Source organism: Dromiciops gliroides, chromosome 2 (assembly GCF_019393635.1).
Source record: "Dromiciops gliroides isolate mDroGli1 chromosome 2, mDroGli1.pri, whole genome shotgun sequence".
NCBI lineage: Eukaryota > Metazoa > Chordata > Mammalia > Microbiotheria > Microbiotheriidae > Dromiciops > Dromiciops gliroides.
The window spans coordinates 543,995,716-544,011,131 of record NC_057862.1 but is presented as its reverse complement, the minus strand read 5'-3'; the positions used below and the strand labels follow the sequence as shown (position 1 = coordinate 544,011,131).

The 15,416-nt window shown below is 40.8% G+C and overlaps 1 protein-coding gene across 1 annotated transcript in view; it reads left to right on the top strand.

Annotated features, from left to right (window-relative positions):
* Nucleotides 1–15,416, top strand: part of PRSS55 (serine protease 55) — a 57,821-nt gene that overhangs the window by 10,764 nt on the left and 31,641 nt on the right. Inside the window, exons 3-5 of the mRNA XM_043981075.1 lie at nt 149–387; nt 2,803–2,945; nt 7,989–8,225. Of these exons, the coding sequence (XP_043837010.1) occupies nt 149–387; nt 2,803–2,945; nt 7,989–8,225 (619 nt within the window). The remainder of the gene's footprint in view (nt 1–148; nt 388–2,802; nt 2,946–7,988; nt 8,226–15,416) is intronic.

Genomic DNA, 15,416 nt, shown 5'->3' with positions numbered 1-15,416 from the left:
AAAGATGCTACATGACTCTCCTCCACATGGCAGCCTTCCTGCTGGTCCAGCACTGGCATCACTTAACTGCCTTGGGTTTAGTTAAATTCTCTATTTGCAATTTCCCAATTTTTTTTCGTCTTTGTTTGTTTGTTTGTTTCCAACCAAGTACATCCTATTTGGAAGTGCACCTGGCAGGGATGGAACCTGACAGTGAGATTGTGGAGAAGAGAAATGTGACAAAGCTCATTTTTCACTCCAACTTCAATCAAATCTTCCTGAACCACGACATTGCTTTAATGTTGCTCAGTTCTCCTATAGAGTTTACTATCCACAAAGTACCAATCTGCCTGACAAGAAACATGGACAGAACGGAAGAGTGCTGGGTATCTGGATGGGGGCACTCACGTGAGTAGCTTTTCCAGAATGTCTGGCACCTCTCACTTCTGGTGCTGTGTGTGGCATAGATATAATGTAGACAGAATAAGAAACCTTTGGGGGCAGCTAGGTGGTGCACCAGCCCTGGATTCAGGAGGACCTGAGTTCAAATCCGGCCTCAGACACTTGACACTTACTAGCTGTGTGGCCCTGGGCAAGTCACTTAACCCTCATTGCCCTGCCCCCCGCCCACCCCACCCCCAAAAACAAAACAAAACAAAAATCACCAAAAAACCCTTTGGGGATTTGCTCTATCTAGTGAGCAAGTTTTGTTTTGAATTAGAAAAACACAATTTAAGCACCACCTCACCTAATGTAAAAAAAAGGCAAGCCCCTGTGGGTACCTCCCCCCTGCCCCCAGGACTCTTCCCTTCCACCAGGGTTATAGCAGTCTAAAAGGATTATGGAATGTTGCAGCTGGAAAGGGCCTTAGAAAAATAAAGGGAAAATTTCTGTTTGGGCATAGTTTGGATTAGACAGCCTCTGAAGCTCGATTTACATGCCTTAATTCTGTAATTCTGTGAAATCACCTTCAGTTAGCTACCTAGTAACTCAAAGATGTTGTCCAAACTCTTAATACTTGAACCTCCACAATCCGGCTCCAACATACCTATTGAGTTTTCTTGTCTGTCTCTGTCTGTCTATCAAATTCACAGTTCTTTCCTTCAAAATGGAGCACTAACTGTCCCAACATCACAGTCTACAATCTCACATCTGGGGTATTTGTGTGGTTTGTTTCTGATGCCTGGACCACCTTCTTTCATCATTAGAATGTAAACTTCTTGAAGGCAGGGGGTCTATTTTTGCTTCCACTTTGTATCACCAGCACTTAGCACAGTGCCTAGCACAAGAAGGTGCTTTATAAATGCTCATTGATTGATTGTTGGCTGTTGAAAACCTCCTCTTGCTTCAAGTTCCGGTTCAGTTACCACTTTCTTCAAGAAGTTTACTCTAATTTCCTTCTGGGGAAAGTCTTCTTTTCTACCTCAAATTTTCCTAGAGCACTTTGAGTCTCTCTTTTGTATTGATCCCATTCTACTTTGTATGGTACCTATCTTTGTCACATTGGCCCAAGGAGATTGGTAATGAGCTCCTGAATGCCAGAGACTATGCATCACTTTTTATCTTAGTAGCCCCTATGCCTTGCACACAGTTGGTGCTGGATAAATGTCTGCATGGTTGATAATAGAGTAAGCTGAATGGAAAAAACAACATTTTCTATCTCATTCATCCATCTTTAATTGGAGGAATTCCCTGATGTGGACACTTCTTCCACTGAAGCAGATTGGCATCTTTCTGTAATTTATAATCTTAAGAGAGCTATCTGGGGAAAAAGCTTGGTACTTGCCCATTATGACATAGTTAGTGCAAATCAGAGGCCAGAACCCGGATCTCCCTGATCCCAAGGCTAGACCCACTCTCCCCTGCTAGTCTGACTATCTCAATAACTGACAGGTATCCACAAGGTTTTCTAGGTTCTTTACAAACTTTAGCTCATTCTGGTTGTTTTGCTAGACTACTTTAAATGTCTTTGGATTGCTAGCAAAGTTAAAACTCAGACTGGAAGGCCTATAATTTTCTCTTATTGAAATATCATTCAAAAGGAGAAGGAAATAAGATTTTGTATAGCACCTACTATGTGACAGGTTCTGTTCTAAGTGCTTTACAAATGTTATCTCATTTGACCCTTACAACACAGCCATGGGAAGTAGGTGCTGTTATTATCTCTATTTTACAGTTGATGAAATTGAGGCAGACAGAGGTTAAGTCTAGGTTACATAGCTAGGAAGTGTCTGAGATTGGATTTGAACTCAGGTCAACAAAGTGAGAGCAGTGGGGTGAAGAGAAAGGTGAAGCTAAACACCAGTGAAGTTTTAATTCCTGATTGGATGATGGGTTTTGGGAGAACTAGTGGGTCTTGTTTGTTTCTTTTTGGAAAACTACTCCTAGACAAAATCTATGGAGGGAGAGAGGGAGGGAGGGAGGGGGAGAGAGACAGAGACAGAGACAGAGAGACAGACAGAGAGACATAGAGACAGAGAAACAGATGGAAAGAGGGGGGAGGGAGCAAGGGGAGAGACAGACAGAGAGACAAAGAGAGAAGGAGAGAGGGAGAGAAAAAAGGTAGGGAGTAGAGAGGGGAGAAAGGAGAGAGAGAGGGAGAGAGAAAAGAGGGAGAGAGAGAGAGAGAGAGAGAGAGAGAGAGAGAGAGAGAGAGAGAGAGAGAGAGAGAGAGAATGTCTTCATTTCCTGTCTTAAGTGGAAGGGGAGAGATATTAAGGATAATCAGATCTCTATAGTCTAGGGGTATTTACATTCTTTCAAAGAACAATTCCTTACTACTGGTTACCATTTCTCTCTTGATCTGTCTTTCCTTTCTGTTAGAACCTATGAAGAAAATGTCTATCTCACTGCAAAAAGTCAAGCTGGAGATCTTAGATTGGCAAGAGTGCTATGATAAAGTTTTCATTCTTACTGAAAACATGATCTGTGCCTGGGATCCAGAAGGAAATAAAGATTCCTGTCAGGTAAGCAGGACTCTTGTCATTAGATTCAAAGTCAGCCTAGCTCCCAAGGAACCTTTGTGACTCCCTGGCAGGGCCAGCAGCTCTCAGGACACCTTTGAGTAATAGTCATTTTAGTGTAGGTCACTTCTTCCTTCTTGAAATTTCTATTAATACCTGACATGAGAAGATGTGAAGCGGTCCCTTGTTGTAACATCATGCAATGTAAAATGCATTCTAAAATGCTTTTATTCTACACTAGTCTGAGAAGTACTTTCCTTGGATTCCTTCAAGGAGTAGAATTTCCTTACCTAGTTAACACCCTTTATATCAAGGCTTCTTAAACTTCTTCCACTCATGACCCTTTTTCGCCCAAGAAATTTTTATGGGACCCTGGGCATATAGATATATAAAACAGGTATATACACAACCTTCTACCATTGCCAAATTTTTCACGACCCCCACATTCAGTTACATGACCCCATATGGAGTAGTCACAACCCACAGTTTAAGAAGCTAGGCTTTAGATGATAGACCAATCTATTATTTATTAAGTATGTGCTTAATAAATTTATTAAGCACCTACTATATACGAGGGTTGTAGGGTATGTTGAGGGAAGACTAGTACCTCTGGTGTGTGAGCTGTCAAGCCTTTTTTCAGGGTTGCTTTCCACCTTTGGTGTCTATCTGATGCATCTAACTCTCACCTGTGGCTCCAAGAAGCTATGGCATGTGCAGCAGCCACATCCTGGTAAACCATTTCAGTAGATGGGCTAAACCATGTTGAGGGTAACCAAGGAGTCTCAAACCCATCAGTGAGTTAAGAGGATGTCTACCCCAAATGTGAAGACTCCCCTGGTGGAATGGACAAATGAGAACAATTTGTTCCAATGGTCATGAAGACAGCTGAAGCAGGTGCTGTGGAGTATTCAGAGCTTGGTTAGACATCGAAGATGCCCAGGTCACCCACTGCATCTCGAGCCATCACCAGTTGTTGTGACTCTGTCTTGCCATTGCACTGTGACGACTGTGGAAGTGAGGCTGACGACTCCATACAACTCTTCCTCACTTAAATCCAATTTATGCCCAAGTCAAAAGACATCACCCGTACCATTTTACACTATCTCAAAGTCCTATGGTGAGAGGCAAGTGATGAAGCAGCAGGTGTGGATACAGTGGGAGCTGTAGTCCAAACCCTGTACACAGTAGCCCAGGCTATAGGGCCATCTTCTCACTGGAAGCAACAGGGGGATTCAGCAGCCCCCTGGGTCTCTGAGCAGCCTTTTAAGGACCACACTGCTTACCACCTGGTATGAGGGAGGGGCTAGAAAAGGTGCCCTAAGTATTGTCTGCTTACCCAACCCTGGGCTGATTACCACGGCAGGCAGAGATCCCATCATGTGGTCAAAACACAAAACAAATGTACAAAAACTTGTGCAAAATGATTCCACTCACCTTCGGTACATGGAATATGCACACACATCTATACAACAGAAATCTAGTAGACCTGAAAGATAAATAGCACCTATTGGGAGAGAACTCAACAGGTAAGCACATCCAAATAGCAGTCCTGAGCAAAACAAGGCTGGCCAAGGAAGCCCAGTTCACTGAAGCAGAAGCTCAATACACATTTTTGGAGTGGCTGCAGTGAAGGTGAGTGTAGTGAATCTGGCATACATTTGGCAATCAAAACTAATCTAATCAACAAGCCTGTATGCCTACCAAAAGGAGTGAATGACAGGCTCATGACAATGTGATTGCCACTTGCAGGAAAACACCACACCATCAGCAGTGCCTGTGCTCCCACCGTGACAAACTTTGATGAGGTTAAAAAAAATTTACAAAGACCTGGAGACCCTCATCACCAATGTGCCAAAAGAGGACAAGCTTATAATTCTGGGTGACATCAATGCTAGAGTAGGCTCAGACTACCAGACATGGCAGGGAGTGCTTGGGAGGAATGGGGTTGGAAATAGCAACAGCACTCGTCACTTACTCCTGAAAACTTGTGCATCTCATGACCTTCTCATCACCAATGATATTTTCCATTTACCTAAACACAGTAAAACTTCATGGATGCACCCTCAAAGCAAACATTAGCATTTGATAGACTATGTCATCACAAGAAGAAGAGACAGACAGGTTGTGAGAGTGACAGAGGCAATGTGTGGTAGACTGATCACAGACATCATCTCCAAGCAAAATATTCACATACAATGAAAACAGCGGTCCCAAGGTAAAATGACTACCAGAAAACTTAACGTAGACAGACTAGAGCACTTTTCTGAGATGGAATAGTTTGTTGCTGACTTGGAGGGAAAGTTGAGCCCAACGCAAGGTTGACAACAGTGGAGCAGAAAAGGGGTGGACAGCTTTCAGAGATTTGGTGCACGGTATTGCATTTGCTCATCTGGGTCAGAACACTCATAAACATCAAGACTAGTTTGATGAAAATGATCGGAAAATTCAGCAGTCGCTAAATGAAAAACAAGAACTCCACACACGGGTTTACCAATAAGATAGTTCATTTGTGTCTAAGAAGGCAGCATTGAACTCCATCAAAAGTAAAGTACAAGCAAAGCTTAGAGAGATACAAGATTATTGACTTAGTAAGAAGGCAGATGAAATTCAGTTTTATGCTGATACCAATCCAAAGCACTTTTATGGTGCCCTGAAGGCTATTTTTGGCCCAAAAACATATGGTGCATTTCAGCTACTCTGTGCTGATGGAGTCATATCGATTAGTGACAAGGACATGATCCTGGAGAGATGGGCTGAACACTTCCATAGTGTTCTTAACAGACTATCATTAATCAATGCTGAAGCCATTGACTGTTGACCTCAGGTTGAAGTCAACCTTTCTCTAGACAAATTTCCAACTGAGGAAGAGATTTTGAATGCCTCTGATTTGCACTTACTATGTGATAATGGGCAAGTACTGAGCTTTCCCCCCAGACAGCTCTCTTAAGATTATAAATTACAGAAAGATGCCAATCCGCTTCAGTGGAAGAAGTGTCCACATCAGGGAGTTCCCCCAATTAAGATGGATGAATGAGATAGAAGATGCTGTTTTTTCCATTCAGTTTACTCTATATCAACCATGCAGACGTTTAGACAGCACCAACTGTGTGCAAGGCACAGGGGCTACTAAGATAAAAAGTGATGCATAGTCTCTGGTGTTCGGGAGCTTATTACCAATTTGCTTGGGTCAATGTGACAAATACCATATTGACTGTTCCTCGGCCCTTTCTGAAGTTACGCCAGCTCTCATCTTTTAGGTGATCTTTTAGGAAAAGCCTATTAAGGTGGACTCTGGCAAGAATCTTGCCAGCAATGACTAAAAGAGTGATGCCCCTGTGATTGTCACAGGACAATCTATTTCCTTCAGCTTTATAGAGATGGACAGTGAAGGGGACCTTGGGCGACTCTGGAGGAAGGGAAGAAAGGTATTAGACTGACTATCAAACTTACCTCATTGTTGTATGCCTGTGAAACCTGGACAGCGCCATTCCAGGAAACTGAATCAATTCCATTTGAACTGTCTTAGGAAGATTCTGAAGGTCACTTGGCAGCATAAGATACTAGACACTGAGGTCCTTTCTTGAGCTAAATAGCCAAGCATTCAAACTCAACCGTACAGAGTGCAGCTCCAATGGGCTGGCCATGTTCTTCAGATGACAAACCGAAACTTGCCTAAAAGACAATTTTATGGGGAACTTGCAGAAGGCAAGTGCTCACATGGTGGTCAGAAAAAGTGATGTAAGGACCCAAAGTCTCTCTTAAGAACTTTGGAATTGATTCCATGACATGGGAGACACTGGCACAGGAGCACCTAGCATGGCATGCCTGCATCAGAGAAGGTGCTGTTGTGCTCTATGAGCAAAGCAGAATTGAAGTAGCTTAAAAGAAATGCAAGATGTGCAGATTTAGAGAATTCACCCCAAATACTCACATTTGTTCCAGACCTGTGGAGTTTGTACTGGCCTGATTAGCCACAGTAGGACACACCGTAACTTGATTCTAGCATAGTGATGTTATTTGGCCCTCTTCAAGAACAAAGTGGGGGGGGGTCAGCTAGATGGTGCAGTGGATAGAGCACCAGCCCTGGAGTCAGGAGGACCTGAGTTAAAATCCGGCCTCAGACACTTAACACTTACTAGCTGTGTGACCCTGGGCAAGTCACTTAACCCCAATTGCCTCACTAAAAAAAAAGAAAAAAGAAAAAAGAAAAAAAAGAACAAAGGGCAACACTCAACCAAACAGCTTCCCACACACTGTATCATGCACAAAGAAAGGTAAAAGACAGTTCCTGCTCTCAAAGAACTCACAGTTTAATGGAAGAAGCAACATGAAAATAACTATATACACACAGGATATATAGGATATATTCAACAGAGAGAAAGTAGTAGAATTAAGGGGGATCAGGAAAGGCTTCCTGTAGGAAGTGGGATTTTACCTGGAACTTGAAAGAAGCCAAAAAAGCCAGGAGGTAGGGATGAAGACAGACATGCATTGGGAGTCAGACAGTGAAAATGTTTGGAGTTGGGAAATGGGATATCCTTAGTTCAAGTAATATCAAAAAGGCCAATGTAACTAAATAACATGATGGGGGAAAGACATAAGAAGCCTGGCAAGGTTTTGAAGGGGTTTAAAACCCCCAAAGAGGATTTTATATCTAATTCTGGAGGTGATAGGGAGCCATTGGAGTTTATTGGGGAAGGAGAGTGAGATCTGAACTTTAGGAAAATCACTTTGAAAGCTGAGTAGAGGATAAAGGAAAGAAACTTGTGGGAAGCCAACCAACCAGCAAACTATTTCAATAATCCAGGAGTGAGGTGATGAAGGCCTGCATTATCAGGGAGAGACAAAGGCACATGTAAGAGATGATATGAAGGTAAAATGGACAGACCTTAACACATTTTACATATGAAGAAACAAAGATTCATAAAAGTTAAGTAACTTATCAAAGGTTATACAGACAGTAAGTGGCAGAGTAAGGTTTCTAATTCTCTTGATTCAACTAGAATATAGTTGGGATGAGAATAATATTTTCTTTCTCCCCTTTAGGGTGACAGTGGGGGACCTTTGGTTTGCAACCTCAAAAATCATCATGACGTATGGTACCAAATAGGCATTGTCAGCTGGGGAGAAGGCTGTGGTCGAAAAGGGAAACCTGGTATATACACAGCAGTCTCCAATTACTTGCTTTGGATTGTGCTAAAAACCCGTGAGGCGGGCCATCCCTATGTCTTGTCATCTTCTGAATATTTTTTTGTTCCTTCACACTATTTACTTTTGTTATTGTATTTTTCATCTCTTCTCCTGCAAAAGATCTTTTTTCTCTTTACAATTACATAATTCAGTGCCTCTAAACCAAGTGTCCTGATTGGAGGGTGTCCAAAGTCAATTGTTATCATGTGAAATCACTGAAGAACTGGAACAATTTTGAAGAATAGATATGGATGAGACTTAGACTCTTTGGCCTACTGGTAAACCTCTCCTCCACCCCTTACCTGTACCCCACCTTCCTCAGCACCATGGTACAGTGGGGAAAGAATTCACTTCAGAATAAAAGCACCAAGTTTCTAACCTTGGATCTACCATTAACTTTTTTTTTTTTTTTTTTTTTTGCGGGGCAATGAGGATTAAGTGACTTGCCCCAGGGTCACACAGCTAGTAAGTGTCAAGTGTCTGAGGCTGGATTTGAACTCGGGTCCTCCCGAATCCAGGTCCAGTGCTTTTTATCCACTGTGCCACCTAGCTGCCCCTACCATTAACTTTTTTATCAAGTCACTTAGTCTCTCAGGGTCTCACTTTCACCGTAAGTAAAATAAAGAGATTGGTTAAATGAGGAGGTGTGATAAGAGAGCACTTAGCTTTCCTCAATGAATTCAAGTCACCAAGCTCAGACAAACTATCTCCCAAGATACTGGGAAAAATATAACAAACTTATGAATGTGTTCACAGAATTGCTTTCAGTGATTTGAGAAATTATGAGAACAAGAGAAACAGTAGATATAAGTAGTTTTCTAATTTTTGAAAAGGGAACAGAGGATGGATTATTCAAATCAAAAGCCAAATAAGCCTGATTATGATTCCTGAAGAAATTCTGGAATTATTAAAATGATAATGTGTCAACATTGAAAAAGGGAGGAATGATCACTATAAGACATGGGTCATGCCAGCTTAACCTCATTTTATTTTTGACAGGTTTATTAGGTTAATAGATAAAAGGAATAGTATGGACATCATTTATTTGGCTTTTGGCAAGTCATTTATATTTATCAAAGTATATCATGATAGTTTTGGGTTTTTTTTGTTTGTGTGGTTTTTTTTTGGTGGGGCAATGAGGGTTAAGTGACTTGCCCAGGGTCACACAGCTAGTAAGTGTCAAGTGTCTAAGGCTGGATTTGAACTTGGGTCCTCCTGAATCCAGGGCCATTGCTTTTTATCCACTGTGCCACCTAGCTGCCCTCCCCAATGATAGCTTTGTAAAGAAGATGGAGAGATATGACAGAATAATGGTATAGTCAGGTGGGTTTGTAACCAATTGACTGACCAAAGCCAAAAACTACTAATGGATTAATGTCAGTCCTTCATCATTCTATTTTGTTTGCACAAAATATCTTCCTTTCTCCTCTTTACCTATTCTTATCCATCCCTTAAAGCTAAACTCAAATGCTATCTTATGAACAAAAACCTTTCTTTTAAGAATACACATAGCTGGGGGCAGATAGGTGGTGCAGTGGATAAAGCACCAGCCCTGAATTCAGGAGGATCTGAGTTCAAATCCAGCCTTAGACCCGTGACACTTACTAGCTGTGTGACCCCGGGTAAGTCACTTAACCCTCATTGCCCCGAAAAGAAAAAAAAATGTTGAAAATTAAGAAGAAAAGAAAAGAAATAACAAGCAGGATGATTTCAGAAAAACCTGGACTTACATGAACTGACGGAAAGTGAAGTGAACAGAAATAGGAAAACATTGTACACAGTAACAGCAATATTGTTTGATGCAGAACTGTCAATGATAGCTATTCTCAGCAATACAGTGATTCAAGATTATCTCAAAGGACTAATGATAAAGCATTCTCTGCCTCCAGAGAAAGAACTGATATTGCATGAGTATAGACTGAAACATGCTATTTTTCACTTTCTTTCGTTCTTTTTACTTTATTCAAGTCTTCTTGTACAAAATGATTAATATGGAAATATTTTACATGATTATACATACTGTCTCAGGGAAGGGGAAGGAGGGAGGGAGGGATAGAATTTGGAACTCAGAACTTAAAAAAAATCAAATGTTAAAAAATTGTTTTAACAATTTAATTGGGGGAAAAACAAAATATATAAAAGTTAAAAAGACTCTAGCCTACCATAAACATAAAAGTTAAATTAACCAACCAATAAGCATGTAGTTTGTTCCGGGTATTATTCAGAGGGCTAGGGGTATTAGGACAAAAGTGAAGGTGTCTCTTCAAAAAAACCTATATTCTGTGGGGGGGAAATCACATGGATGTATATAATTATATTAAACACATTAAATAGAGTATCTATAAGAAAACTGGGGAGACTTTAAAAGCTGGAGAGATAATATAGTCATAATTATTATAGCTCACATTTATATGGTGCATTAAGTTTGCAAAGCATTTACAACTAATCATCTCATTTTTTCCTCACAACAACCCTAGGAGATAAGCACTATTATTAACCCCATTTTACAAATGACAAAACTTAGCAGACATACATTAAATAACTTACCCCAGGTCCCATAGCTATGACATGTTTGAGGTTAGATTTTGAACTCGGGTCTTCTTGATTCCAGGTCTAACAGTCTATCTATTCCAACATCTAGTTTCCAGGATAAATAGAAGATGTATTCAGAAGAGTCTTTCCCATAGGGGAGTTGTGTAGTTTTGTTTGTAAAAGGATAAAGAGCCTCTTAAATATGCACCTCGAACCTTTGTGATGGGTCACTTTGTGGGGACCAGTGGCTTTTGTCAGTCTCCATATATTCTTCAGCACCAGACATTTACAGTAGAGTTCAATCTTAGACTTATTGGCCCCTGTTTGTGTGGAAGAAAAAAAAAATACTGCTACTGACATCACTTATCAGCAAGATTTCATTTCACAATCACTCTTGAAGATACAGGATTACTCATTGGTAAGAACATACTTGGCTCTAATATGGACAAACCTTTTTACACTCATGATTCTTCCATCAAACATCCCAACTTTGTCGCACTCAAGACCTTCTATAGCCTCAAATAGAGGTGACCATTGTCTGAGGGGCAGAATGAAAGGACTAACTATAATGGATAGTGTCTCATAATCAGTATAAGGATAACACGCATTGAGACCTTGAGAGGCAGATATTGTCTTAGAGTAAACTTATCTGCCCAGTTTGGGTACTAATAATTATTCCAAGAACAAGCTATTGTTTTCTTAGAGCCAAACCCCACTCAACTACTTGTAAAAAGGGGGAAAACTTAAATTTTTAGTATATGAATATCGAGGTTATAAGAATCTCTATTGAAAAGAAAATTAACATGAACATAAAAATTCCACAAATCATAGTTAATACAAATGTTTCTTCTATTTATGAAAAGGGTTTCCCAAAATAGGAGTTGCATTTGTAGCTTCATTAGACAATGAGTGTAAAGTACAATTCTACACGGGTTTGGGCCATCCCTTAACCTTATTTCTATAAGTAGAAATCCACCATGAGGTGGCTCAGACAGGCCAAGAAAAAGGGTTACACAGGACAATAAAATTACCTATTACTAGAGAACAACAGGCCAATATCATCCCCCCATGGACAATTAAGTGACCTGCAAAAATATCTTTGATATTCCTTGGAGTTGTTTAAGTATTTGGGGGTAAAGATCTGTAAAAAATTTAGGGGAGAAAAGAAATGAAGTAACCATTGGTCTTTATTGGAGGAAGATGAAGCTTCTGTGAGGTTTTCCTACTTCATGTTGTACATAAGTTACACTGAGATAAAGGGTCATTGGTTCTACCTACTGTTTTAGGTGCTTCAGATTTATTTTAAACTATATCTTCTCTCCCATTCTGTCCTTTGTGGTGTCTGGGATAATTGAATCAAAGTTGCTTCATTTCTCAAAAAAGGGAGTGCATCAAGAGGATGAGTAGAGAAGAAAGTCTTCAAACATTTGCCTTCATAGTTCACATAAGTCTGAATTCTTATTGGTCAAAGATTCAAGTTCCTTAAGATCCAGGGGCCAATAGAAGGAAAGCAAACCCTCCTGTCTAGAGCCTGCTGACAGTCCACTCTATTGTGATCTCAGCAGGGGTGAATCCATGGAACTTCTGGTGAAATGTGTAGCTGATGATACTCTAGAGAGACATCAGTAGATCTCTCAGGCTTGGGAGGTTGGTGAACACTAAACTGTCTACATCTCACCTGGACTGTTCTTAGCATTGAAATCAAATGAAAAGTGGGAGATGGAGTCATATAATTATGTGTTTTCTGCCAATGATGCTTCTTCTATTGATGGAAAATGCTCTGGGAAAGAAAAGACGTATGTAATATTTGTGTATGTGTGTGTGTGTTCTCTCACTTCACCAAAAGTGAGCCATTCTAGATGTGGTCTGACCAGGGCAGAGTAGAGTGGGACTATTATTCTAATACAGTATGTTAAGACAGGAGGAAAGTTGCAAAGAGGAAAATTCAGCCTTGATGGCAGGAAAAACTCCAGACTTAGGATCAGATCATTTCTATGTATTTTGAATATTAGATCTTTATCAAGCTACTGACAGATATTTCATTTTTCTTTTCAAAAAAGCTATTCAATTTCATGGAATCAAAATGATCTGTTTTTCCTTTGGTGATCATCTCTATTGCTTATCTGGTTAAGGTAGTGTTTGCCCTCACAGAATTTATATTCAAATGAGGGAGACACACATCTACATATGTAGTTATAGACAAGATGCATACAAAGCAGATATAAGGCCATCAAAGAAGAGAAGGCACAAAGAGCCAGGGATCCATGGAAGTGCCTTTTAAAGAAAGTACAGTTTCAGCTGATTCTTTTTTTTTTTTTTTACTGAGGCAATTGGGGTTAAGTGACTTGCCCAGGGTCACACAGCTAGTAAGTGTTAAGTGTCTGAGGCCAGCTTTGAACTCAGGTCCTCCTGACTCCAGGGCCGGTGCTCTATCCACTGCGCCACCTAGCTGCCCCTCAGCTGATTCTTGAAGGAAGCCAGGGATCTTAAAAGAGGAAGGAGAGAGAAAACAAAAGGGAAGCAGTAGATTTATGATATACCCACAATTACTGGGTATAGCATCAATGAAGACCCTACAAAGGAAAACAAGGAGTTAATGGTCAGGTAGGAAGAGAACCCAGAGAGAGCAGGTAACCTGAAAATTCAAAAAGGAGGGAGTATTCAGAAGGTTAATGTGGTCAATAGTATCTAATGCTACAGAGGTCAAGAGGTTGGTGTATTGAAAAAGGTCATTAGATTTTACAATTAAGGAAATATTGGTGCTCCTGGTTAAGTCAGCATCATAAAAGATGGTAGAGAACTTCACATATGTACTCTAGCGATCATCTAAAATGAGCAGAAGACCAGGTAATAATCAGGAAATATAAGGGAGCTCCTTCATCCATCCCAGTACTGCACATAGAGAAAGCTAGAATCCATGAACAATGGAAGAGATAACCCTCCAGGGAAAACCAGCATGGGCTCAGAAGAATCAGCTGAAAGCCCATACTACTTCTATGATCATGAAAATCCCAGGAAAGGAGGGAAAACTGCAGCAGTCTCTTTACCAGTGATGCCCCAAAGAATCAGAGGACCTCACTGGGGGACACTCCAGGAAGGATGCACAACAACACCAGAACTAGGAATGCCAACCAGACCATAGAAGCTCCCTGACCATCGAATGAACAGCAATAAAGCTGTGACCAGTGATAATGAAGCCTGTCAGTGCTCTGAAAACAGACCCACCAGGGAAGGTAGAAGCCAGTGTTAGTAGCCCGGGAAATCAAGGTCAAGGCCAAATGGGACCTAACTCCCCCTATCCAAGAATGTGTAAGGAGCAGAATCTGGTGCAAAGTCCCAAATTAATAACTAAAGCTAGAGATATGACTAAATAGAAGAAGACATTTGATATTATAAAGAAATATAGAACCAGAGACTCCCCAAAAATCAACCCAGAAGAAGAGGATAACTCAACAAGTGTAAATGGATCCTTGAGGGGTGGGGTAGGAATGCATTGGTCACAAGAACTATAAGAAGATACCAAAAAATGAGGCAAGAGATGGAAAATAAAATAAGGGCTCTAGAGAAAAAAATGAAGAAGCAGAGAATTACAATAAAATAAACCACAAACCATATATAAATGAGGGTCATATTCTCCCACCCAATGTACTCCATATCTGTGGTGAAAATAGGCCCATGCATGAAACCCAGGTACTTGGGGTAACACATAACACTATACTGCAGGGTTTGACATCATTGGGCCATTTGGGACCATGTGCACCAATCAAAATTATTTCTTTACCTATGTGTTGGTTGCTAGCACTCACTGTTCTTCAGCTGGGCAAATCCTTTTTTGCATTTGCAAGTGCTTTCAACTCCTTGTTCAGTTGTTTCAGACTCTTTACATCTCCATCTTGGGTTTTCTTGGCAAAGATCCTAGAGTGGTTTGCCATTTCCTTCTCCAGCTCATTTTATAGATGAGGAACTGAGGCAAGGTTAAATGATTTGCCCAGGGTCACACAACTAGTGAGTATCTGAGGCCAGATTTGAACTCAAGAAACTGTTTTCCTGACTCCAGGCCCAGCACCCTGTGCACTATGGTGCTACATAGCTGCCTACTTTCAACTTACTATCATCCTTTAAAAAGGTATTTAGAGGGGCAGCTAGGTGGTGCAGTGGATAAAGCACCGGCCCTGGATTCAGGAGGACCTTACTTCAAATCGGCCTCAGATGCTTGACACTTACTAGCTGTGTGACCCTGGGCAAGTCACTTAACCCTCATTGCCCCACAAAACAAAAACAAAAAAAACACACACAAAAAATAAAATTAAAAAAATATATTTAGAAAGTGTTACCTTCTAATGTGAATAGAAGTTCCCTTAAAACCAGAAAATTGAAAAGTTCATCAGACTTCCCTCATTAGCTTGCTCTCTCACTTTCCACAGCAGCTCTTCAAAACCATTTCATCCCTCCTTGAGCCTCTTACAGCTCCTGTCCCACGTTAGCTTTTTTTTTTTTTTTTTTTTAGTGAGGCAATTGGGGTTAAGTGACTTGCTCAGGGTCACACAGCTAGTAAGTGTTAGGTGTCTGAGGCCGGATTTGAACTCAGGTACTCCTGACTCCATGGCCAGTGCTCTATCCACTGTGCCATCTAGCTGCCCCCCCCACTTTATCTTTTAAGGGAAAATGGAGACTATTTGATGAAAACTCTCACCTCCCCTCTTCTTTGTCTCATATCACTCATATGCCTTCTGCCGCTATATCTCCCTTCTC